We start from the raw sequence: 26,351 nt of genomic DNA, 5'->3' as shown, positions 1-26,351 counted from the left end.
TCCATTTAACCTCGGCAGGAGTGTTCGAGTCTTCTCGTCTATCGTTTTTCTCTCTCTCTCTCCTTCTCTCCCCCTCTCCGAATTTGTTTTGATCTTCGCCATGTGGATTGAGTGGGTGTGTTTGTGTAGGTAGGTTCAAAAGTGCGCCAGGAACCCAAGGACATCTAATGTTTATCTCCCGTCTCAGGGAGGATAATGGCAAGTGAGTTCTCTCTTTGATATGCTTAGCGTAAGCCCTGATAGTGCCCCACCCCACCTTACTCTACGTTTGTTGAGTTCAAAAACACACCAGTTCAGAATCACAGCTTGATATCTATGAAGCCACACAAGAAAACATGTGTTACGAATAGACTCGTGCAATGCACTTTACAATAAGGAGACAACAAATATTGTATTGTTTTTTTACTCTCAAGAGAAGTGTGAAAGAAAATCCAAATATTCAATGACATAGACTTACCACTTACAATTACAAAGTCTTAGCACTTACAAGACTGGTAATTGTGAGGGTATAATTTGATTTACAGTTTAACTGTAGCAGGAACTGCTGAGGTAGAAGTAGAGGCTGTTCCAGGGGAACAGAAATGGCTACGCCGAATCTCTCCAGAAACGGGTCGATGTGTCTTTGACCTGTTTCTGCAAATCAGCACTTTCTCTCCGGCGTAGTTTCACTCGACCGCCTGGCAGTCCGAGTTCAGGATACTCCAGCAGGGACAGAGGGAGAGAAAGAGACAGACAGGATCAACAGACAGTAGACAACCCTCTCCAGTAAGTCCTGCTTGACTGCGTCTGTGTTGAGTTGGCCCATGTCTGCAGACATTAGCGGGGAAGTGTGCACTTGAGTGCGGCATCATGTTGAGCAGAGGTAGTGGCATCTCTAGTCTACATGATGGCAGATCAGAGATGCCCTTAGCGTGTGCAGCTGAGGCTGCCAGGCTCTAATGCTCTTGGTCAGTTCCTGACAAACTGACAAGCGTGTCATCTCCACTCGTTGCTCTCGGCCCGAGTGAAGACATTATGACCTCTCACCGTCTACTCTGTGGCCAGTGGCTGCAGTCAGGGTCAGCCCGGTCACCTCAGCTCCCACAGCGGCTCAGTGTGGGAGGGAAAATATACAGAGCCAGCTCAACATCTCTGCTACGCTTTGCTTCGATTTGGCACATTACAGAAAATGATAAATGTGAAGTCAAGGCTAAACCTCTCCAGACTGAGAACTTAATCTTTCCATCAGGTGCCCCCACGTCTCAAATGTATTACCTTTGATAAATGGACTGAATGTAGATATAGAGACATTCTGCTCCCTTACAATGGATACCTCACGACATAGCAGCCATATAAGATCTGCAGATCTGGAGCTATGGTGGCACAGTTTCATTGAAACACCCTCAGAAGCTTGGCTTGAGTCAGAAATCATTCACTCTAGGATGTATCTACTAAACCCACATGTATGTCACGTGTAAAGCAAGCTGTAGAGTACAGTGAGTTGACATCACCAGATATGCGTGTTGTCTGTGAAGGGTAATCACAATCAGGTCAGGGTTTAAAATCCAATTTAAAGCTCCTTATTCACATATCTAATTGGTCATTTACGCACAATTATGTGATCACACATTCCATTACAGTTGTGAGTCGGAACTCCCTGTCCTCTTCTCCACTCCATGCGCATGTCATTTGTGTGAGGGGCTGGATGTTGTGCAGCGGCCCTGGGTCATTATGGCATGATGTGGATGGAACAGGGCGAGGGCTGTCCCATGTCTCCCGTCTGTTATTTTCTCGTTAGCTTTACCCACTCCCCACCAGGGTTGATTTGCTCCTGTTTTCACCGCGCTGTTCTTGCCAGCAGTGGTGCGCTCTGATGTCAGGAGCCCATTGGCTTGTTCCAGTGACCCCCTCTCACACCCCTCCCTCCATGACTCCGACCCCCCCCCATCCCATCCGTGACCTTGCTGTTCAGCTGTGTGTCCTCTGAATGCCCTGGCCCAGGGTGAGAAGCTGGAGACGGCACCGCAGGGGGCACTGGGCACCCGGGCACACAGGGGCCGGCCGGCTGCAGAGGCGGGCGCAAGCTTGCCGCTGGCGCCGGCGTGCTGATAATGACGCTTGTGGGGAGGATGACCAATGGGGCCATCATGGCTGTCAGCAAGGTCTTTGCTCGAAATGAGGTTGTTTAGTCTAGATTAGGACAGGGATCAAACTGTTTGTCTTTGTCTGGCCACTGAAGCACTGCCAACGCCAACTAAATGAAGAGGCGTGCTGGCAAGCGTTAGTAGTAAACTTCACAGACATCACAGCTGAAGGGCATTGCAGGATTTTTCCAGCAGTGCAAACAAAACTACTGTGGTATGGATCACACCACCCCAACAGCAAAACACTGACACAGGAAATGAAATAATCATTTCCTAGTGTCACCGAAATTGGACTGCAACCTTATCTGTCTGAACAATCTTTGAAGCTTATTTGCTGTAAGTGCAGGATTCCCATTTTCCATACCCTGAAATGTCAAAATCAGACGGCTGCTGCTATTTTTACAGGAGCAGTGCACTGCGCCTCTTCCTCTCTCTTTCTCTCTCTTCCTCTCTCTTTCTCTCTCTCTCTCTCTCTCTCTCTACTACCCTTCCCTCTCAGAACTTTAGTTTTTCCTCCTTCCACCTTCCTCCTCTAGTTTGTGCCAGAAGTAGCAGCTACTGCAGAATTCAGGGACTCCATCTGAAGTTCCTCTGCTGTCCGAGTGCCGGCAGCTCAGCCTGAGATGTGTTTGTGAGCGAGGCACAATCTCAGCAGCAGTGCCGTGAACTCTGCCTCTACCTATCACACAGTGGATAGAACACAACTGCACCAGATATGCAAACATCCAGTAAAACACATGTTTATATGCTAGAAGAAATTCTGTTTTAGGCCATAGTGATGATTGACTGACAGCTGTCATTCACCCCACTTCTGCATTCTTGGCTATTTAAACCTTACTTGTCCACTACGTCATGCAGTCTGGCATAGCAATGCATCCAACTTCTTTCTCATTTTCCTTTACTTCCCTAGTAGCCCTGAGCTCACATTACCCTTTATCCCCAGGGGGTGTCAGTGGACATCACACACGCAATCTCTGCTACAGGGATCTCAGGACCATGGCCAGCTACCAAGCCAAACGCTTTAAATAAAGCCTTCCATAGATAATGTTGCACGCAAAACTAACAAGCAGTTTGATTTCACAGATACCAAGGTCACACAAGGACATTTCCGTTATATGGTCTTTGGGGCCCCATTGTTGACTTCAAGGCAGTGCTGCCTGGAAGGCGATAGGGTTAGGACAGGGTTAGGGTTAGGTGCCTTGAAGTCGAAGGTGGTGGTCCAAAAGACCATCAAGCAACATTTCCACAAATATCTATCAAAGTTACTGCTGTTTACCAATGGTTAAGAATATGTCTGAGTTCAACACAATTAGTGCATTTTCAATGAGCATTTAAAAAGCAGCATTGAAGTAGTTTACACATATCAGGACTGATTGATTGTTATTTTACCTTATTTTTGTTTTAGGCACCTGGGTGACATTTGGCGGGCAGATTTCAGATGAGGTAAGTGACAAACACAACACAAATGTCATTTTTACGCTGTGCCCCCAATGATTTCAAATTGAATTGGCATGTGCATAACATCCAGACTCAGACCCCTGGTTGTGGGGTGCCGATAGCTGAGTGTCAGAGCAGAGTTTAACAGAGGCTGATGGTGGATTTGGGGGCAGTGGTGAGTGGCTGAGCTGGCCTGCACTCTCGTCTCTCTGGCTGGGTTACGTAAACAGAGTTCACCCCTCCTCACCCCTGCCTGGAGGAGCCCCACACTGCACTCGCTGCTCCACTGCCACCTCCTAACATGTCCGCCCCCTCCCAAAAAAGAGAAGGCTGTTGCCCTCATCAGATGGAATTAAGAAAGACAGGACTCTCATGATGCGTATACATAAAGACATGCTGACACAAACAGAAACACACACACACAGACATGCACACACACACGTATGCATGCATGCGTACACAAACACACACACACCATATCTCTTATAGTGTGTGTGTGTGTGTGTGTGTGTGTGCACATACACACACACACACACACACACACACATTATAATGGATATGGCCACATACACACACCTAGTTTGGTGACTCAGGCCAGGCCACAACAGCCTGTGGATTTGTTTTTCACACCATGCGTGTGACACTGTGTGCGTTCAGGGCTGCATGTCGGGGTCTGTGTGCGTGTGTATGTGTCTGTTCCTTTCAGGGGGACTAGAGTCTAATTCTGTCCCCTTGGCATGCTAAAGTAGACTTGAGTTTGTGTCTAAAGTTTGTGTGTGTGTTGAGACAGGCACAGTCTCTCCCTCCTCTCCTCCCCTCTGCTCTAACACTCCTGGGCTCTGAAACTCAGGGAGAGAGCAAAGCTTTGTCTAAAGTAGCGGTTTTTATGACGTGTGTGTGTGCTCTGTCTGTAGAGACAGACTGTTGCTCAGCAAAAATATCTCTGCAGAAGGGAGTGGCGTGTGTGTGAGTGTGTGTGTCTGTGTGTCTGTGTGTGTGTGTGCGTATGTGTGTGTGTGTGTGTTTGTGTAGGGGGCAGGAGGGGCTCAGTATTACGCAGTGTTATGCAACAGTGCTCTGTTCTCTCCCTCTCTTTTTTTCTCTTTCTCTCTCTCAGTCCTCATCTCTACATCCCTCTTTATTCAATTTCAGCTCATCCAGCTCTTTTCAACTGTTATCCTCTCTGTGACCCTCTACATCACTTCAACACACACACACACAAACACACATGCACACACGCTCACACACACATATAAATACACACACACACACACACACACACACACAAACACACAAACACACACACACACTGTCTGTCTGTCTACCTCACTCTTTCTTACTCGGTCTCTTTGTTTTTCTCCTCCTCTTTCTCTCTCATCCACACATCTGTCAATTCACAATTTAATAATCATTTTGAGGGTCACCTACAGCTGGAGTCATGATGTGATAGCATATAGGCATTCCCACAACATTTCAGCTTTTAAATTACTTTCTTTCTGTCTTTCTCTCTCTCTCTCTCACTCATGATTCTCATCAATCTATACTTTCACTGCTCCCTGCTGCGGAGGAGTAGTTTTAGTTTGTTTTTTTCTCTCTCACACGTCAGCATTAGAAAGATATTAAATATGTTGGCAGTGTTTTTCAGAGGAGCTTTTGAAAGCTAATCGCCTTTGCGCACATCCTCATCCACACAAGTGCAGTAATACCCAGCAATGCAGCAGAGAAACATTACAGCAAATTCACTTTTGCCGTCCTCGCGCACGCCGCTAAAGTGCAGACAGAGACAAAATTAGCTTCTCAGCAATTCAGCATGATTTATGAAGCTCCGTCCGGCTGAATCACAATCAGAGGGGGGGCAGTGCAGAGAGGCTGACAGGGAGCCCTGAGTCGAGGGAGCTGAATCACAGGACCCCGTCGGTCTGCAGTAATGGCAGGTCACTGGACATGACAATAGATGCCCTGACAAGGTATGTGGTGGGTGGTGCTAGTCTATGAGTGGGGCAGGAAGGGTCCAATTGTGGTCTTCTCTCTCAAGGAAAAAGTGGAAGGATTACTGATTAGAGAACAGTTTTTACTGACCATTTGAGTGTGGTTGTTTCCAAATCCAAAGGGGCATTGGTGTAGATATGCACATGTATGTGTATTGTGATGTGCTGGCTCTACGCATAAAACAGGAACGGGATTCCAAAATAATCAGGTGAATTTATTAAATAAAAGTAATGTTAACAAAGATTAAATGATAAAGATAAAGTGGTGTAGTGCAAGTCAGTATAATGGAAGGAACCGAAAATGTCATGCAAAATCAGTCTAGGGGTTTAACAAACAATAGACAAAGAATGCCAAACGCCGGGAGGGTGAAGCAGCCGCGACCGTCGTAAAGTTTTATACTTCAGTCCAATCAGGCACACCTGACCACCATCAATGCTCAATAAGAATAGTGCAAGAGATAGAGAGAAAGCACAGGCACGCCAAACAGGGATCCGTCACAGTATGTGTGTGTGTGTGTGTGTGTGTGTGTGTGTGTGTGTGTGTGTGTGTGTGTGTGTGATTCTATGTCTATGTGTATTGTCTATGTGTATTGTGTGTGTGTCTATCTGTATGTGTTTATGATAGAGGTTGGTTCAACTGGAACAATTTTGTCCTCGTCTACATTCCAGGTGGCTGAGCAGTTAATGACCATAGCCTATGAGAGTGGCGTCAACCTCTTTGACACCGCAGAGGTGTATGCAGCAGGAAGGTGGGTAAGAGTCCGACACGCTGATGTGTGAATGCGATCACTACACGACAACACAGAATTTAATCTCTTCTCCGGTTTCATTACAGAGCTGAGGTCATACTGGGGAACATTATTAAAAAGAAAGGTTGGAGGTATGTATGCCTTTCCTTCTCTCCCTACCTGTGTGATGGTGTAGGTGTGCTAGTGTGTGTGTTAAAGAAATGTCTGCGCGTGTGCTGAAAGTGTGTTGAACATGCATACATTCATACGCGTCCATCTTCTCCAATCAATATGTTATCTACAGCCTTAATGGACCCAACTTCATCTAACGTTGTTGTGAAGGAATACACATATTTTATCAGTTCCACATGAAACTGTGGAAGTGGCAGACGGCCCACGAGTCTTCATATTTATCACAAAGTGCTCGAGGGCTTAGGGACCTGCACATGCATATGTTTGCCAGGATACGCCTAGTTTTAATGATATTCGCCTCGTTGATTATCAGGAATAATTCTCTGTTATGTTGATTTTTTACGGTAAGCATCTGTTTGGCTGCACCTCTGTGGGTTCTGGGATGTGCCTGTTAGTCTGATAGCCATGAAAAGTTGATAAATTGTGTACAGCTGACTGGTGCTCTGATCAGACACTTGCCAGGTGTTTTGTTTCCCCCTCATCTCCACAACGACACTGTTGCACTCACATATGCTGGTAACCGTGGTGACAGCTACATGCTTTCATGGGTCGCTTAGAGATTCAGAGAGAGGGGCCAACAACAGAGTAGTTACTGCAGTTATCATTTTTTCATGTTCAGCTCTATTTTATAGGCCTACACATGAGTATGTATTACATTCACATGAAATCATGTCTGAAGTACAGTAACATGATCATCATAAGTCCTGATCGCGATGGTGAGAATATGATGAGATCATCTAGATAGAAAGATTCTAGCCTTGCTATAGCAAATCCTCACACTGATTACACTGGAGGTTTAAAATGGTCCAGTTGATGTGGAGTTCAGATACATGTAGGACTGCAGGTCCTCTGTGCGATCTCAGTCATCTGCAGGCCAAAGGGAAATGCATGAGCTGATCCTCATAGGATCTTCAGGGAGCCATGCTGGCTTACGCAGGATACGCTGCTGCTGCTGCTGCTGAGCTGACGTGCTCATGAAAGAAAACAAATGATGGACAGACAAGCTTCTCTTTTCCTTCCTCTGAGAATCAGTCAGCAAACTCTCTCCATCATCTCAGTACATTTATCCATCCCATCTCATTTTACTCCCAACTTCCCTTATATGTCTTTCATTCGCAATACTGACCTCCCAATCTCAAACACATGCATGTTTGTCCATGTCCAAACGGCCTGTTTTTACATTTACAGCCTCTCCCTATTACCATTCTTCTTCTTCTCCTTCATCTCTCTCTCTCATCCATCCATCTATCTATTTATCTATGTGTCTCCTCCTCCCTGTCTGTCTCTGGAGGGATGCCAGTAGCAGAGCAACAGAAATGCTCACACATTCATTGGCTGGATGTTCCTTTGCTTCACAGCTCAGGCCTTGGTGTGAAGCATCCCTCAAAGTGGCACCCAGCGTCACCGAGAAAGTGTCACAGAGACGTGTGCACTGTGTGCAAACATGTGTGTGTGTGTGTGTGTGTGTGTGTGTGTGTGTGTGTGTGTGTTAGTGTGAACGAGGGTCTCTGTTTCTGTTACTGTGATATAATTGTAGTTGTCTCTGTGTCAATCAGATGCTTGCCTCTGCTGCAGTAGTCCTTGTGTGTGTGTGTGTGTGTGTGTGCTGTGTGATTTTTGCCATTCCAGTGGTTATGTAAGCGGTGACTGCAAATGGTGCACTCCAGGTTTAATGTGCTTGAATGTGGGCCATGGGGGGAGGGGTCACACCACAGACTCATTTACGCTAATCTAAAATGCAAATGCACAACCAACTTGAGGCGTGCTGGTAGAGCTGCAACAGTGTGTGTTGTGTGTGTGGGAAACATGTGAAGTTATTTTGGCAATCTCTTCCATGAGGCGCCGGAAAAGGATTGAGCATAAGTGAAAAGTGCAATTATCCAGCGATAGCATCGTTAACTTTTAATGAAGATGTAATGACTCCACGGCAGCTGATGGGAACTTCATGGTGCCAAACGACTCCACACACTCCATAATGCTTGGGAAGAGTGTGTGTAATAGGCAGGATTAGAGAGCCATTTAAAATGTGTCTTTTCACTTTGATTGGAGGGCCTACAGGGTACAATAGAGTTTGTTCATTAGAGTTTTACTGATTTTTTGGAATGAGTCACTAGAAATCTATCTTGCTCTCTCTCTCTCTCTCCCTATCTCTCTCCGTCTATTTCTCTCTCTCTCTCTCTCTTGCTCTCTCTCTCCCTATCTCTCTCTCTGTCTATTTCTCTCTCTCTCTCTCTCTCTCTCAGGCGTTCCAGTCTGGTCATCACCACAAAGCTCTACTGGGGTGGAAAGTAAGTGAGAATTATTCCCACTGGACATCCCAGTAATCACACACACACACACACTTCACACAGCTGCGGCGGTCTGCTACTGCTGCTGCTGCAGTCACTGAGACTGTTGTATTGAGTGGTAGAATGTCCATTCCTCATTTCTGAGTGTATCATTTGATTTATGACCATCTAGATGGATTGTACAGTACTCACTAGAGGCACATTACTGAATGCTTTCATGGAAATTCAACACTATTCTTCGTGTCACCTTTTTGATTACCGTTTTGCCAAATGCTCATTGCAAAAAGTCCACAAATCTTTTTGGAATAGATGCTGCTACTATACAAGCTGCATGGTGAAAAGAACTGAACAATTAGAATTTATAAGTCATGTTTTTTTTTTACTTTTGACGTGTTTTTGCCCTTTGGAAAGCCCTGGCTGTCTTATCTCAGACCTGACTCCCCAGTTCCCCTGTCAGGCAGCGTGCACACCCTGGCAGGCTTAGGCATTGTCTCTCCCTCTGGGAAAGGAGAAAAAAACCTTTTAGTGAGTGCTTTTACAGCCATCCTGGGGTGCTGGAAGGTATGATACGTTTTCAAAGCACCTGATTCACTTTCTTACGTATGCGTCTCCTCCTCATGAATACTAATGAGAGGGGGTAGGAGGATGCATGAAGAGGAAGAGGACACATGGGGGCTTTGGGGGGACAGAAGCCATATCCATACCATAGAAACAGCTATAAAGCCAAATCCATACCAGCTATAAAGCCATATCCATACCAGCTATAAAGCCATATCCATACCATAGAAACAGCTATAAAGCCATATCCATACCATAGAAACAGCTATAAAGCCATATCCATACCATAGAAACAGCTATAGTATAAAGCCATATCCATACCATAGAAACAGGCTGACAGACAGGAGCTTAAAGGGGCATGCGCCTGGTCTTGGCCTTTTGACGCACCACACAGTAAGAGTGGGGGGATGCCCTCTTTCACCGGCTCTACTAACATGTATTTGTGTTGTTTACTTTTCTATTGTACAGGGCAGAGACGGAGAGGGGTCTGTCCAGGAAGCACATTATTGAAGGTTAAGCTTCAGTTTCACATTTGCTCTTTCTTTCCCTGTTTCTCTGTTAAGTGTACATCATTGCAATGACCTAAATACTTCTATAACTAGATGTACCGCATAGCGGTACAAAATATGACCGCCGCTCAGTCCTGTACATCCGTTCCGCGAAAATAAATCACACTTCAATTTGTCTCCATATTTTACTCCATCCCCCACTCTTGAAACTTTTGTGTATGCTTGTTTGGCATGCCTGAGTGTGTGTGTGCGGCTGCACAGAAAGTACCCTACTGGTGCTGAAAAGGTGAATAGATTGTAGAATAGCCAAAGAAGATGTAGAATTGTTATAAAACCTTTAAAATCTCTAAACAATCACAAGTAGGGCAGTTCATCACAGTTCATCCATTGCAACTGGATTGATGAAAGGTCACTTACACCTGTAGGCTACATTGTATTTGGGAAAAGCAAAAGGTATCAGCATAATGTTATTTATTTATTTATTTTTTATGTATTTTTAAACAAAACATCTCTGTCAGTTCCATGTCGTTTTTTCAACAGCTATCAAAAACAAAGGTCATTTTGGATGGATGGATTTTTGTGAATGTTTCTTCTTCTACATAAGATTTTAGTCATCTTTAGTTCATGTAATACTTTATTGTCAATGCACAAATTAAGTAACAGTAGTCTGAAACGTTATTGTTAATGCACAAATTAAGTAACAGTAGCCTAGTCTGAAACGAAGTGCTGTTTTACATCTAACCAGTGGTGCAAATAACTGACATGTCCAAATGGGCCTTGATGAAATGCGCCGCTAGACTGTTCATACACATTTTAACGGGCCAAAGTTGAAGAGCTTTTGTCCGTTATTGTTAGTGCAAATATAGGCTGATTCATGTTCCCTTGCATTGTTTAACTGAGGTCCATGGCTAGTCTGGCTTTCATCAGACCAAGCTCAATCTTTTAAGAAATCAAAAATAAATAGCGGGCAGATCAGGCTGGGTTCACCCAGCCTAGTCCATAGGCAACCGATATTGTTTAATGTTCGATTGAGATATACACGCTCTGGCTATTCTAAATGCAAAAATGCATCAGGGAGTTATGACAAAACGGTAACTAACAAACTAGATCCTAATAGAAAGTTGTTAGCTTCCCTAAGCTACAGGTAGGATTATAAGGTAGGCCTATTGACAACATAAATTGTCAATAGGCTATCCCTGACACAAATAAAATCTCCTTTGGAAACCAATGGCTTACGCCTTACAGTATCAAAGCGGACTTAAACTGTCATATCGTGGCTTAAAAGTTGTAATAACATTCACGCAGCTCCATGAGTCAAGGAAAGCGCAAATGAAGTAGCCACTTCTAAATGGGACCTACTACACAGTAGCTTAAGGTGTTTTGCTAAAACAGCCATAATGAAATGAAGGTGTCATTGTTTGGATACTTCACACACACGTGCTTTTTAATTTCACAGACTACAACTACCAAGCTGTAATCAAAGCACATCGATTCCCCTCTCACACCCTGCACGCACTTAAAACAAAATAAACAGGCGCCTCAGTCTCACGCATGTATAGGCAAAACTGCATCAGACCGGTGTAACGTTGGTAAATCTTCCATTGCACAGAATGATTTTGTAGCACGTGCAATAAATGACAGTCGAAAGATACAAACAGTGCTGCTATACATTTGCTTGGTATAACCGCATTTATAGTTTTCTACAAATGCAATAAATCAAATGCCTCCATCACTCAACCAACGCTACTTGGTAACATTACCTAGGTCCTTATTGATATTACAAGATTAACGTACCTGCAGTAAAAACCAAGCATGTCCGATAAACATCCTCAGATTTATTTCGGCTTCAAGAAGAAATGGGAATTACACTTCATGTGAACATCGTCCTATCCTTATTAGATGTTCGCTGCGGTAAATTACAGTCCTTGTATGAAGCGTCCATTGTTTTTTCCAACCCCTTTTAACTTCCAACAAAATTACGTCTCACTGCAACGATGCGCCATCTAGTGGACAAACGACTACTTCTCGCCAATACTGAAAATGCAGCCATGATGATGATGATGAATATTTATTTTGGCTTTCTTTTAATCCTACTGATTTTCATTTTTTACCGGGGGGGGCAAATCACAAATGAGTGATTATGAGTCAGGTTTATGTGGGCCCTTGAGACCAACATACCATAAAAGATTCACAGAGAACTGTGTCTGCCCTACCCTCCTTTCGGGGGGTCCAGTCCAGCGGGGGGGCTGCAGATGAAAACGAAAAATGACGGTTCCATGCTATCCATATGGGGTACATGCTCACCAAGTTTTGTGTACCCGGGTCTTTCAGTGTCCGGGAATCCTTGTTGGTGTCGCCACTAAATGTACACATAAATTATTTTATTGTAAGGCCCCCCATGAACGAAAGTACACAAAACTTGGCATGCATTCAGAGGGTGTCATAATGATCCTAAACTTTTAATTTTGTGCAGTTTTGACCTTGTCAGCCAGAGATATTGAGATGAAAACACCTAATTTTATGCTTTTTAATTTTTAACTAGGTGGCGCTATACATGAAATAAGTGGTAATGGGATGGGTTGACATGCCCCCTTAAGACCAACATACAAAAAAAAAAAGGTGGACCTCCTAGGCCCTACGGTTCTCGAGATATTCACAGAAAACTGTCTCCGGCCACCTACAGGCCAGTTGGTGTATAGTAACATAAATTAATTTATTGTGTGGCCCCTCATGAACGGAATTCCACAAAACTTGGCGTGCATACAGAGGGTGTCATAATGATCCTACACTTCCAATTTCGTGCAGTTTTGACTATGTTAGGTCACAGATACCTTCAATTACACCACCTCATTTTTACTTTTTGTGTTTAACTAGGTGGCGCTATACATGAAATGAGTGGTTATGGAATGCGTTGACATGGCCCCTTGAGATCAACATACAAAAATAATGGTCCTCCTAAACCTTACGGTTCTCGAGATATTCACAGAAAACTGTGTCTGCCCTACCCTCCTTTCGGGGGTGCAGTCCAGCGTGGGGCTACAGATCAAAACGAAAAACGATGGTTCCATGCTATCCATATGGGGTTACATGCCCCCAAGTTTTGTCTACCCCGGTCTTTCAGTGTCCCGGGAATCATTGACGGAAATTTGGATTTGCTAAAAAGAAAAAAAAAAAAAAAAAAAAAAAAAAAAAAAATCTGACTAAACCTATATGACCGCCGCTTCGCTGCGCGGCGGTCATAATAATATTAGGTCCATACACCCACACACTTGGCCTTGATAGAATTGTCATTTTAAATCCTTTTGGACACTTGCCAATGTCTAGTACGGTCCACACACTAATCAATCATGTGGATGTGTCCTGACAGGTCTAAAGGGCTCTCTGCAGAGGATGCAGCTGGAGTACGTGGACGTGGTGTTCGCCAACAGGCCCGACAGCAACACGCCCATGGAAGGTAAGCCAAGCCCAAACAGAGCTGCCATTTACATGGGCTTGTGCATCAGCTCTGGCCTCTAGTGCAGCACTCTCCTCCAGTCCCTTCCTGGAGCGTCCCACTGACTTCTGTGCCTCACCCTGGAGGCACAGCAGCCTCTGATCAGTAGGCGTAGGGGAGCTGTTTCACTTACAGCCTAACATGACTCTATCATCTGCCTCTCTGAGACTCGCTGGAGGAGGTTAAGGTCCAGGAATGGGATGAGACTTGACACCCCAAATGTCGGCCAAATCTGCCCCCCGCTGGTCTGGTCAGTGACCCTGTCATGGTGTCAGTGTGGCCGCCTGCTCTCCCACTCTCCGGCTCTCCCATGATGTCCGAGCGTCGGGCCGATGAGTAATCAGGTCAGAGTCTGCGTGCTGTGCTGCGCGGCAGCAGGGGGAGAGAAGAGCGTGACATATTTTTGGCCTGAGTAGGAGAGAGAGTGAGGAAATGCTGCCAATGTTTGCTTTTTCTCACACATTTGAGGGCATTTATGTTTGCCTTACTCACAGTTTTGCTTTCACGTACACACACACACACACACACACACACACAAACAAACACACACACACACACACACACAAATTCCCTCTGTCACTGATGATTTGTTGCTCATTGCCTTCACAAGGATGTTTCCTGTAGCATAATAAGGAGGACATAACACATAATTTTAGCAATAATTTAATTTAAGATATTTTAGCATGCAGTACCTTTTATACTACATCTCTCTTTACATATCATTAAAAAGAAGTGGTGGCAATACCACATCGATCACCTCAAGACTGCTACTTCTGAATGAATTAATACAAAAGATGGTCGAGGGCAATTAAGGACTTGAATTTAAAGGCTTTTCAATGGAATATTATGTAATATGCTGCTTGGTGTGAAATGCAGAAAGTGTGATTGGCTCAATTACACAACCGTTCTTTAGAGTGGTCCTCAGGGGCCCCATCACTCCTGTCCAGTCACAGCGGTGACCCTGAGTGACCTGACCCAGCCTGCCACTCAGTGAGCCGGCCCGAGGCTGAGGAGGGACCGCAGACGGCAGACCGCAAGCCACCGCACCGCATCACACCGCCGCACAAAAGCAACTGCACTTAGCCAAAGCCATTACAACGCGCAGAGCCTCAGAAATGCTGTCCGACTGTGATTAAAAAGCACCAGAGTGGCCATGTGGGGCCGCCACGCTCTACTGAACAAGGCCCTCTAGACCAAATCCACTCACTCACCTGAAGCCAAGGCCACAAAGACGTAAAAATCAAATACAACTTGGTGGGTTTTAAATGTCAAGTAGCCCCAGATGAGGCATAGCAAGTGAGAGAAGGAGAGAGTGAGAGAGAGAGAGGGATAGTTGGGGATGGATGGATAGAGAGAAGGAGAGGAGAGAAGAGAGGAGAATAATAAAGAGCTGGCTCTAGAACCACTGCAGAGCCAGAGGCACTGGGAGATTTTCTTAATGTTACTCTCACAATTTATCTTCGCCAACTCACCCAAAGCGTCAGCTTACACAATAGAATGGCCCCAATGGCTCGACTCAGCATCTCTCTCTCTCTCTCTCTCTCATTACTTGCCTTCTCTCTCTCTCTCTCTCTTCTTTTCAGTTCGAGAGTGTCCTATGCGTACCTTTTGTTTGCACACAATAATATGCACATATGCATCCAGACACACACACACACACACACACACAGACACACACAAAGACACAAACTCTGGCCTTGTGTGGTACTCCTCAATCAGCTTTGGGACAATGCATGGGTACATTGTGCTCCCACTCTCCTACTCAGTAAGGCCTGTTCTCCGTGCCAAAGGCTGCTGTTTTGTTCAAGACTACCACTCTCTCTGTCTCTCTCAGCCACACGGACAACTCTCTCAGAGTGGGACTGTTCAAGGTCACTACTGCGTCCTCCCTGAGGATAAACACCCTCTACTCCCAATGATCATCATTCTCTACTTGATGTTTGGTCATACACCAACACAAAACCTTTATCCCCATCCTCATCCTAATGCTTTTTTCACTAGTACTAGTGGGAGCATATAAAGGTATCGGTCATGAGCTGCCAAATAATTTCAAACAATTTAACAGACAGTTATATTTATATTACTTGGCAGACGCTTTTGTCCTTGTGACTTGCAACAATATCAATAAACATTACATTCATTAAACAATCATTAAATGGTAATGTTATTGCTACTATTATGAAATAGTTTAAAGTAAAGTCAAACAGCCTACATTAAAATAATAATGATAATAATAATATAGTCTTCATAATAACAATAACCATAAACATATATTGGAACTTGGACCCAGATTTTAACGTAAACCCACTAGCAGAATGAAATTTCAACAGACAGTTTAAAGCTTTGATTTTTTTAGCGTATCACAGCAAAGGATCAAATTAGGATGTTTTGGGGTAGCTGGTGCAGAGACTCAATTTGGCCATATTACAGCTCTCTGCTTTGTGTGTTTTGGAAAGGAAGAAAAATTACAACCATCCAACAACTGTGAAAGTAGTCCCAAATCCAAGCAATTCTGTTTAGCTCCCTGGAAACATTTTCATTTTGGTTTGTCTCATTACATTTTACTGCATGTTATTGATTGCACATTCTGCCTCCAAATGATGATAGCCCAAATGGATCCCGTTGGACTCTTATCAGGGTCGGGTGTTTCTCAGTTGGCTGCTGACTCGGAACACTAATACAGGGCAGAGTGACTGATGTTTGAGGTGAGTAGGGACTGCAGAGCAGGTCAAACCCAGCATGAAAAACAAATAGAATACTGGCGTAGAATGGTGAACAGCTGTCACAACAACTGGATTTTCATTATAAATTCCTCTTAGAATGTTTTTTTTAATGCCATTTAGAATGCAATTTTGTGAAACAGTTTCCAACCCACTGCATTAAGAAATAATTAAACTGTAGTACACTGCATTGTGTTAGTGGGGACCAAGGGTGATGAGTGGAGGTGCAAAACGCACACCAGAAAAGGAGGTGCTGGCAACCAGTAAAACACATGCAAAAGGAGAGAAGTGCCGCACACTCCCGAGTTACACATATAAGTCTTTAATGTGACAACTTTTCGGCCTGTCGGCCTTCCTCAGGTCACATGTGTGGGCAGTGGGGACCAAGGGACCATGAGGGTTTATCATTTTAATTGTGAATAATTACAATAACCCACATCCTCTCTGGCATATCTGTAAGGCATATCAAACGAACTTGGGAAACCTTCCCTATGAACCCTTCAGTCAGAGTGTCCCTCCGCTTGGCGTTCAGGCATGAATAACTCCCTGTGTGTTAATCCGGCGAGCGGGCAGGCGGGCGGGTGGCTGTGGCGAGGCTGTGTGCAGCGAGCAGAAGTGCCGTGTCATCTCCCCTGACGCTCGTGTGTTGCATATTAAACACTCCTCCACAGCCTCGCTGGGCGCGCCACCTCCACACAGAACACACTGGCTCTGCAGTCACTCTCCACACAGACGCCCCATCTGCAGCAGAGGCCAGGGGCTTAGGCGCTGCTGGATTAATGACCAGAGGTGAAGGCACTTTTAAATGTGTGTTAGTTATATTACAATCTCTTTAAACTTTGGCTATGTATCAACAGTCAGGCACATTTGTCCCAACATTATTGTCTGATTAACTATGGATTTGGACTGTGATTGTGTATTTTGGCCGCTACAGTTCTCCCAGAGCACAGTCCATTACACAGTAGTTTAGACCCCATCTGTCTTCTTAGGTTCCGTGTTGACTCTCATTTCCCAGCTGACCTTCAGTGTAACCTCCTCTCCAATGATCAACTCTTTACCTGGAGTAGGAGCTCGACATTCTCTGGGAGTGAACTGAACAGTCTGCTCGCTCCATTCCAACAGGCTGCTCGCTCCATTTACAGTACAAAAGTACACAGAACTACATGTGACTTTGTTACTTGGATGCTTCATAGAAACAGACATACGCTTCCCCTTCTCTTCACTGAATCCCAGTTTGTCCTTCTCTCTCACTCTGATCCCCTCAATTCATCTCTTCATTCTTCAATAAATATTTCTTTTCTCCCAACATTTGAGTGTGTGTTATTATTAATCACTATTAACCCCTTCTCCAATTTGGAAATCTATTATGTTCTTCAATTACAGTGGCTTCACTTTTGTCATAGTATATATTTTACAGTATACATTTCACACAGATTTCAACTACTAACAACATCATTGGTGGTTTTGTTTTCTCAGAAATTGTGAGAGCCATGACCCATGTCATCAATCAGGGTATGTCCATGTACTGGGGAACATCACGGTGGACAGCCATGGAAATTATGGTGAGTGGCCTGTCTGAGCGAGAGTCTAAAGAGAGTGATATGTTCAGCTATGCAGCTGTTATCTATGCAGCTGTACGTTGAGATGGTGAATTGGTTAGAAATGGTAAAATGGTGAAATTGAAATGGTGAATTGGTTTGAAATGGTGAAGTTGAAATGGTGAAGTTGAAATGGTGAATTGGTTTGAAATGGTGAAATGGTGAAGTTGAAATGGTGAATTGGTTTGAAATGGTGAAATGGTGAAGTTGAAATGGTTTGAAATGGTGAAATGGTGAAGTTGAAATGGTGAATTGGTTTGAAATGGTGAAATGGTGAAGTTGAGATGGTGTATTACACATCTGCAAATAAGACAACTGGGCTGAGTGAATAACACTGAAGAACGAGCTGGCTGGAAGTCGCTATCAAAGCTGCTGGCAGTGTTGACCAGTACAGCTTGAGCTTGCTTGTTAAGGCTTTAAAAGTCAAAGTGAGAGAGGAGCGAAAGGTCAGACTAAGCACCTTCCACTCCTCAGCATGGAGCTCTTGCCGTCCTCTCAAAGACATGGAGGCTACTCCTGGCACACTTCCAGGCTAACATACATCCTCATAAGATGACTAGGAAAAGTGAGCTTTGACTACACAACAGATTAACTCCACGGTGCACCAGCATCAAATTGATCCAATAGATGAGTGCTGGGCAGTTGCTGGACAGAGATAGCCCTGGACTGTGTCTGAAACCTGCCACTGGACAGACAGACCGTCCGAAATGTCTCCGGAGCTGCCTTGTCTGATAGGATCCTATCATCCTGGCATCCTGCTAGGCACTCACAAAGGGAGTCCTGAGGCTACTTTGATGTGGCACGCGCGTTGTAGCGTGGAGTTGACTTTGAGGAAAGGGGAGTGAGGAGGCGGTCATGATAAATGATTTTCTAAAGAAAGAAAGAGACAGAGAAAAGCTGCTCTGGGAGGGTGGAATATACACACATCTATCTCCGTGCTCCATTTTTTGCGTGTGAAGTTCTTCACTTGCACAGTTTTTTTTTTCTGTGCCGAAATCTCTGAGTACGCTGCACTCAATAGCTGGTAATTAGAACATGCCAGGGGCTTTGTATGCCACAGCAAGACCAAAGTGGTGCAATTGAAACCACATTATTAATTCATGGTTATAAATGAGCGGTTTGGGTATAGGCACAGGGCAGGAGAGGAGTTTGGAGAGGAGATGCTCTACAGCGACCTGTAATTTGTTCCATGGCGAGTGCTCGCTCCACTTCCTGATGTCACGCCAGATATGGTTCCTCCTACATGCCCACCCCCAACTCCGCAAACATGGCTCCGCAGCGGGGAGGGTGTCAGTAGCATGACTGTGTGTGGTAATTTCCTTGCGTGTGAGGAAGTGATAGCTTGGCACACGTTGAGCCCTTGGGCGCTGCACTGACATGCATACCCACACATGCAAGTCGAAATAACAAGGCAACAGGCAAAATCATGGGCACATTAAAGAAACATAACCAGTTTAGAATGCACTCGGGGAGGGGGGTATTCAGATTGTGTTTGCCGAGAGGAATAACTAATGAGTTTTTGTCTTATATCTATATTATTTTTTCTCTACCTCTCCACCTCTCATTTCTCTCTCTCTCTGTGTTCCTTCTCCATCTCTCACTCTTTCTGCTCCAGGAAGCGTACTCTGTGGCGAGGCAGTTTAACCTCATCCCCCCGGTGTGTGAGCAGGCTGAGTATCATCTCTTCCAGAGGGAGAAAGTGGAGGTGCAGCTGCCGGAGCTCTACCATAAAATAGGCAGGTGTCAATCAATCTCCTTTCCCTCACGGCCTCTCCGTCTCTCCTGACTGCACACCCCACACCATCTGCTTGCTCCCTTAATGCTGCCCATCCACAGTACAGTAGCTTTGAGTTGATACTGCTGTTCTAATCTGCTTCTCAAGGCTTTTGGAGCAACAGCAGTTCTATGTTCTTAATTTGAGTTTTTTTTAGTCACAACAGTCTAGCTTTTCTCTGTGTTTCCTCTGTGGCTTTAGGGGTGGGCGCTATGACATGGTCTCCCCTGGCCTGTGGCATCATTACTGGGAAGTATGAGAATGGCATTCCTGAAACTTCCAGGGCCTCCATGAAGGTATGCAGAAGTTTGAGGTGAAAATAGCCTGTGAATGTGCCTCTCCAAAAATCCAGATGTCCAAGGTCACATTTTATCACACATAAGAGAATAATAAACTGACATTTTTAGACAAACAAAAAAAGAGGGTGGTTATGCCTGGAGTATTCTCTCATTAAATCAAGAGGTTCTGAATTCTTACATTCTGATTGCCTCTGTATGCTATAATAGTTGACCTTCTAACGCTAAGGGCCTTGTCAGTAAATAATTGATTAAATATTCAATGGATGGATGGACAAAATACTAGAAGTACTTAAATGAATTGCTTTTGGCAGCATTCAGAATGTCTCGGTTCTTGGATGGTGCCCAACTAAAGGAACTGTCATTTTAATAGCTTCTCTTTACAAGGACCCTGGCCATTTTCTATGTAGATTAGGTGGTTAATGACAAGCTGTTGGGAAGGAGATGCTTTTGGTAAGGACATTCTCCAGTGCCAGGAAAACAACTGATTGTACTGACTAGGCAACATACATTAGCATACACACATACATTAACATACACAACATATAGGCCTACACACAGTTTATACATCTGTAACTATTAGGGATGAGGGAATGTGTGCTCTGGAATAGTATGTGTACTTTAACTTCTAAAGTGCTTGCTAATCTGAGTCAATGTATAGGTTTATAAGAGTGCAGTTTAACATAAATATAACACCAACAAGAGAAAATTGCAATCCATAATTGCAATTACAGGAAATCCTTGAACTGCTTGAATCAGCAAAATTGCAGGATCCCAAAATTCTGGAGGAAGTAGCTTTGTTTTAAGTGGGATTTCTTGGCTCAACAGCAAATCTGTATTGAGTGATAAAATGGTATTTTGTTACCAGACAGTATGAACGTTTTTCTGTCCTTTTCTCTCTCCTACTCTCCCCCACCTGCCTCAAATATCCATTCCTTTCCTCTGCTCTGCAGTCATACCAGTGGCTGAGGGATAAGATCGTGAGCGAAGACGGCAGGAAGCAACAAGCAAAACTGAAGGAGCTGGGTCACATCGCTGAGAAACTGGGCTGCACTCTACCACAGCTGGCTGTGGGTAAGATGAACACACAGCACTTTTCACCTGTGGCAGCGCTGCTCTGGAGGTTAGCTCCACCACAGCTCCTTCCCTACCTGGTGCTGGATGATTTATCTACCCAGCCAGAGTTGCAGAATCAGCAGGCAGAAATAGTCACTTGAAAGTAAAGTAGAAACCTTTACAACAGCTGCAGCCCCGGCTGCCCAACATACACAGCTGAATCTGGACTGAGCCTGGTGCCGATCAGGGCCAAAGCCTTTACGGAGTTCCACATGCTGTCAAGGTAACGGGGCAGAAGCAGAGCACGCAGGGTCCAGTAGCAATGTATTGCTGCCACCTAGTGGACTGTACATGCTAGATCTGTCCAGTGGGACCAGCTGTGTTCGGAGTGTTGTTTCATGTCTCTGTGCTTCAAAGAACTTTGTGCATGTAAGAACTGAAACTTTTCAATACAGCCTGGTGTCTAAGGAACGAGGGAGTGAGCTCTGTGCTTCTTGGAACTTCAAACCCTGAACAGCTTACAGAAAATCTGGGAGCCATACAGGTCAGTGTGGTGCACACACATACACATGTGGAGCATGTCCTGTACAGCATTGTTTCTTACATTAATCCTTGCATTATTATTGCATGATCTCCAATTTACAGGTGCTCCCAAAAATGACTTCTCATGTGGTGTCCGACATCGATCATATCCTGGGCAACCGACCTTACAGTAAGAAGGACTACCGCTCCTAGAAGCCCCTGTGAGAGTCTCCTACTTAGACAGATGACCGTGATAACGCAGCTAGTGTGGGCCATACGGTTTCCGCTGTGCCCCTCCCTGTGCACCCAGCCTCCCCAGGGCTGGGATTCTTATGCCCCCAAACCTGCATGCCTAAGCCGGATAGAATCGGAGTAACCTAGCCTTCATCTCAAACAAGCGTACCCCGAGAAAGCACATCACACCTGAGTAACAACTGAAGAAGCAATGTCCTTCATATCCAGTGCAAGAACAGCACAACTGAGCTTATTAGAGACGGCTGTACCATATTACTATATGCAGTCCCCTGTATGGTTGCTACGCACTAGAGCTTTTTAATGGGGTCGGATTGGGAAAGGTGGAATTGTCAAGCATGTCGCCCTCTTCTGTTGGACCAGGGAACTGCAATCCCACTTCTGTTAAGTCTGAATGGGCACCTGAGTGTACTGTCTTGTGTGCATCTGTGAAGAGAGCTACACCTCAGCAATCAGCATTTGCTTGTTTAGTAAAGCCACATCATTGACTGCTGACAAGATGCTGGCGTTATGCCAGCTATTACCGGAAATCCCTCAAAGACCCAGTGTTGAGACATGTCTTGTGCCCATTTGAAAAGAGTGCACATTGCAGGGAGGGAGGGCACATTGGAGTCATTTCTCTATGACTTTTCTATGTTTTACTTGGAAGGATGTAAAAGTTTTTACATTGTAATATAAGCAAAACTGACCTCAGAACTTTTTTTTCTGACGACAGCCACACTATTATAATCAGCTTATAAGTAGGTACATTGCACAACTCCAGAGCGGCACAAAGCATCTTTATAGTTGCTTTCCATGGGGATCCTAGTCATCACATTCCCATGAGGTTTGGCTGAAATATTCTGAAACCGAATTCAGATTCAGAAAGATCAGATGGGAAAACTTGACTGGTAAATTTTGGCTTTGTCTGAAAGGCTTCAACAATCAAGAGCTTTGTTTAGCACTAAAGCTAAGCTGAAATAATTTTAAATTGTACATAAACATCAGTCTAATCAACCCGTTTCTCTCTGTAACAATCCTTAGGAACAAGAGTCAAATATGTCTGTAAGATTAATATAAACTAATATAAGCATTTCAGTCAAGCAGTTTTCTTTGGTCAAATCTCTTTAGAACAGCTGAATGAATGAATGAATGAATCTGCATTCCATTACATACTGTAATTAAGCATTTAATGGTTTGTACAGAACCCCACCACAACAACAATCTTAGACTTCAGTTCTTTGCTTTTTCAGTCCTCTCCCAATGAGTGCCTTTAACTTTACCCTTCATGTACATAAGGAACCTGAGAGCCTGAGTCTCCACTTCCTCATAGCCATTGGTTTTTAGAAGATAGGGATGTAAACTCTCTGTTTCTATAGTTCATTAATGTACAAGTGTTATCAAGCCATTATCTACTTGCATCAGGGTATTTTAGCCATCATTATGTTTTTCCTTGTGGTCATGAAGCAGTGACTTATGTAAATATTTACAGATATTTAAAGATGAATCCTGTATCACGCTTGAAATAAAATGGATTATGCCAACACATTCGCTGGCATTTTGGGTCTTGTTTTTGTGGCCATCACCAAAAGGCAAACAATAAGCAGATTGTTCCAGGTCCATCATCTTTAATTTGTATAAAAAGAGAATGGCGGAGGTCAGAAAGAACCTCCACAGATGACATCATGAATTTCATGAAAAATTTCATGCGCAACAGAAATGATAAATGTCCAGCCCGGCATCACGTCTTTGCTTCCCACCCCAACCGCTTCCCACCCCAACCCCTTCCCAATCTCCTTTTCTCTTCCTTTTCTTGTGGTTCCAACTCTCCTGTTTGCTTGTTCATTCGCTCACTTGGATCCAGTAGACAGCAGGGCAATGAGACCAGAGGAGGCACTGATGGACAGAATGTAATTACTGCACACCATTAAGGACAACAACAGAGGGAAGAAATATCTAATAGCTCACAATAACTACTCTTGTTAAATTCTCAAACATTTTAAAAATAAAAATAGGATTCATATGCATATACATGACAACAACTTCTACTCATATATATATATATATTTATTTTTTTTATTATTATTATTTTTTTTTTTTTAATTGCACCATTATCACCTGTTATACTGTGTGCTACCTCAGCTTCATACTCATAATGAACCATGGCATTTCATTCTAATCTTGGGAGAGGTTTTTCCTGTGCAGCCCATTGTAATGACATGTCAGATATTAAAAGCTGGGTAAAGGATACACAGTGGGATTGAAGTTCTTGAGCAGAAAGAAGGAGGCTACGATGACCAGGACCAGGAAGAGGGTGTTGTTGTAGAAGATGGAGAAGGTGGTGGCCTCATAATCTGCAACCTCATTCTTCTTCCACAAGATCCTGAAAGAGGGAATTAATTATTAGCCCCACTGGCCATCCTCTACCCTATCCAACTAGCTGGACACTGTAACAGTGTCACTATGAAAGTATTTTAACTTGCCTTCCAGAAACAAATTAAAACTACAGTCCGATTCTACACATTCATCTTTCTCATACATTAAATGGGGAAAACAAGACATTTTTATCACTAAAGAGTAAAAGACCTTTGGAATATCAACACAGTAGATAGACCATATATGTTATCAGTTGACATTATCTTGCAATCAGAGTCTGACTGACCTCTCATCCTTCTCTTTGCGGGACATCTTCCTGTTGTCAGCCTCAGACAGCTTGCGAGTCACCTCCTTGGACACAGCGTCCTCCCGCTTCTGGGCAACCCTGCAAATATGATAAAACCAATGAGTCTGACATGCCTGTGGAAGTACTCAAACAGGGTCATAGGAACATTAATAGAGATCACACCACAAAACATACTGCAATTACAAGGACGCATGCTTGTAGAGAGGCGAGTACTAACTTGTGCTTGAGAACAAATTTCACGTTCTTGTAAGCGAAGGCCACCAAGTATGTGCTGACAAGGGTCATAACGCCGTAAAGAACAGCAGACTGCACTAGGTCCATGTGCCAAATCCTCCAAAACAACCCTAATGCAAACAAAAACGCAGTAATTAGAATGGTTAACTTGATGAAGAGACATTGGATGATGGAAGACAGAAGAAACGTACGCTACCTGGATGCTATTAATCAATGACTGCTGCTACTGTCTGAGTAGCAGTAACGGTATTATACTGAGTAGCCATGTCACCCCTAATCTATGTCAATGTATTAATTGGTAAATGGTTACATCTGAAGAAAGCGTCATTTATTGTTAGAAAATTACAAGAGAACTTAGTAATATTTCATTAAGTTATACATCCCCACAGTCAGAAGCTAATGTACTCTCTGACACCAGCTAGCTAGCTAGCTAAATGTAGAAAGTTAGGATGATGGTTGCAGACATTGTTACAAAAAACCGGAAGAGACCATTTCACATTATGTGAGTTAATATAACGTTACGTTCATTTAACTGCACACATTCCACTCATAAACACAATTTTAAGTTAGCCTGGAAATTAAGCTGCAACAGCAGCACCACTGGCATGTAAATTGTCCATGCTAACGTCTCAGGATAGCGTTGGCAGTACGTTACTTACAAATAGGAATTGCGGAGACGATCAGGGCATTGCCGTAGAAAAGAGCTGTCGATTTAGCGGATAGATTTCTGCTAAAATCTTGAAGCAGAAGATCCTCCTCGGACTGCTGTTTGTTGGTGCCTTTGGGTGCCATGGCTCGGGACTTCAACTAGTAGCCAACTTAGTTTTCGGTGTTGAACAGCAAAAAGACTGACACGTACGTGCCCAGATTGTATGAATCGCTAACGCCGCGTCAGCACAAACACGGAAGTCGTCGGCATTTACCGGAAATCACTCCGCTGACATGACTGCAACGTTCCTAAAAGTATACTGCCATCTAGTGTAGGCTAGTACAGGGGTTCCCAAACTTTTTCACGACAAGGCCCCCCAAATACCACTAGGTACTGCCCAAGGACCGCCTTGATGTGTTATTAAACCCATCGACAATACTACGGCAAATGTAAAAATACATTAAGCTAATCCTAATAATTATTTTAGCCGCAAGGACTTCGCGATGGAGCATACAGTGTGTAAAAACTGCATTTGGGGCTTTCTGCTATATGAGAGCTATCACTCTACTATTATTCCCAGTCATCCCAGTCAGTATTCCCAGTCAAAATGTAATGTTCAGATATGCAACAAATTATTATAATGGCATTGTATAACAACCCTCAAAGTAATAGGTATATTTAAATTTTTTCAAATGTATTTGTTGCTTTTATTTTTCTTTCCAACTTGCTGAGCCCCCCCTGGCACCCCCTTGCGGCCCCCACTTTGAAATCCACCGCTAGTAGATTTAAACCCGGATCTTCGCTACTTGCTTATGACTTGCTATAAAATTGAATCAAAATGAGTTGCCTTTGAAAATAAATTAATAGTAAGAAAGACTAAAATTAAAACAAATATCAATTGCAAATAAATCAAGGAACTGTAGATTGTTTTAAGAATTCACTGTATTTTATATTATTATGTTTTTGATTGCACTGTTGAATTTGCATGCTGACATTTAGGCTATATCAAGGTAATATAGGCTAATATGAAAACAGACTGAAGTAAATACTTGTTCAATACAACACTAAATGACCACCTAATAACCATCTTCACAATAAATAATAATAATAAAAAAAACAGTAAATGGAGAATGCCATATTTCAGCTGCAAACATTTATGACAATTGACCATCCTACAATATGCAGCATGAAAACAGTGGCAAGCTCACTAAAGAAAAACAGATCTTTATCGTAAACGATCGCAACACTTTGTTGAGAGGAGACAGTTTCCAT

The 26,351-nt window shown here is 43.8% G+C and overlaps 2 protein-coding genes across 5 annotated transcripts in view; one reads left to right on the top strand and one right to left on the bottom strand.

Annotated features, from left to right (window-relative positions):
• Positions 1–23,062, top strand: part of kcnab1a (potassium voltage-gated channel subfamily A regulatory beta subunit 1a) — a 76,643-nt gene extending 53,581 nt beyond the window's left edge. For all 4 annotated transcript variants that reach the window (XM_048264567.1, XM_048264563.1, XM_048264564.1 and 1 more), the window contains 12 exons: positions 3,529–3,566; positions 6,218–6,297; positions 6,384–6,428; positions 8,712–8,756; positions 9,783–9,826; positions 13,191–13,277; positions 17,513–17,598; positions 19,250–19,370; positions 19,610–19,704; positions 20,658–20,778; positions 21,216–21,304; positions 21,406–23,062. In XM_048264567.1, coding sequence (XP_048120524.1) covers positions 3,529–3,566; positions 6,218–6,297; positions 6,384–6,428; positions 8,712–8,756; positions 9,783–9,826; positions 13,191–13,277; positions 17,513–17,598; positions 19,250–19,370; positions 19,610–19,704; positions 20,658–20,778; positions 21,216–21,304; positions 21,406–21,495 — 941 coding nt within the window. In that variant the 3' untranslated portion in view covers positions 21,496–23,062. The remainder of the gene's footprint in view (positions 1–3,528; positions 3,567–6,217; positions 6,298–6,383; positions 6,429–8,711; positions 8,757–9,782; positions 9,827–13,190; positions 13,278–17,512; positions 17,599–19,249; positions 19,371–19,609; positions 19,705–20,657; positions 20,779–21,215; positions 21,305–21,405) is intronic.
• ssr3 (signal sequence receptor, gamma) lies at positions 22,687–25,320 on the bottom strand. Its single transcript, XM_048264568.1, has 5 exons — positions 25,090–25,320; positions 24,414–24,540; positions 24,176–24,274; positions 23,765–23,896; positions 22,687–23,430 (listed from the first exon to the last, which is right to left on the bottom strand). The coding sequence occupies exons 1-5, from the start codon at positions 25,220–25,222 to the stop codon at positions 23,364–23,366; spliced, it is 558 nt and encodes a 185-aa protein (XP_048120525.1). The 5' UTR covers positions 25,223–25,320; the 3' UTR covers positions 22,687–23,363.
• Positions 25,321–26,351: the final 1,031 nt, after the last annotated feature.

Source organism: Alosa alosa, chromosome 15 (genome assembly GCF_017589495.1).
Source record: "Alosa alosa isolate M-15738 ecotype Scorff River chromosome 15, AALO_Geno_1.1, whole genome shotgun sequence".
Classification (NCBI taxonomy): domain Eukaryota; kingdom Metazoa; phylum Chordata; class Actinopteri; order Clupeiformes; family Clupeidae; genus Alosa; species Alosa alosa.
The sequence above is the reverse complement of the archived record's forward strand: the minus strand, read 5'-3'. Positions and strand labels throughout refer to the sequence as shown.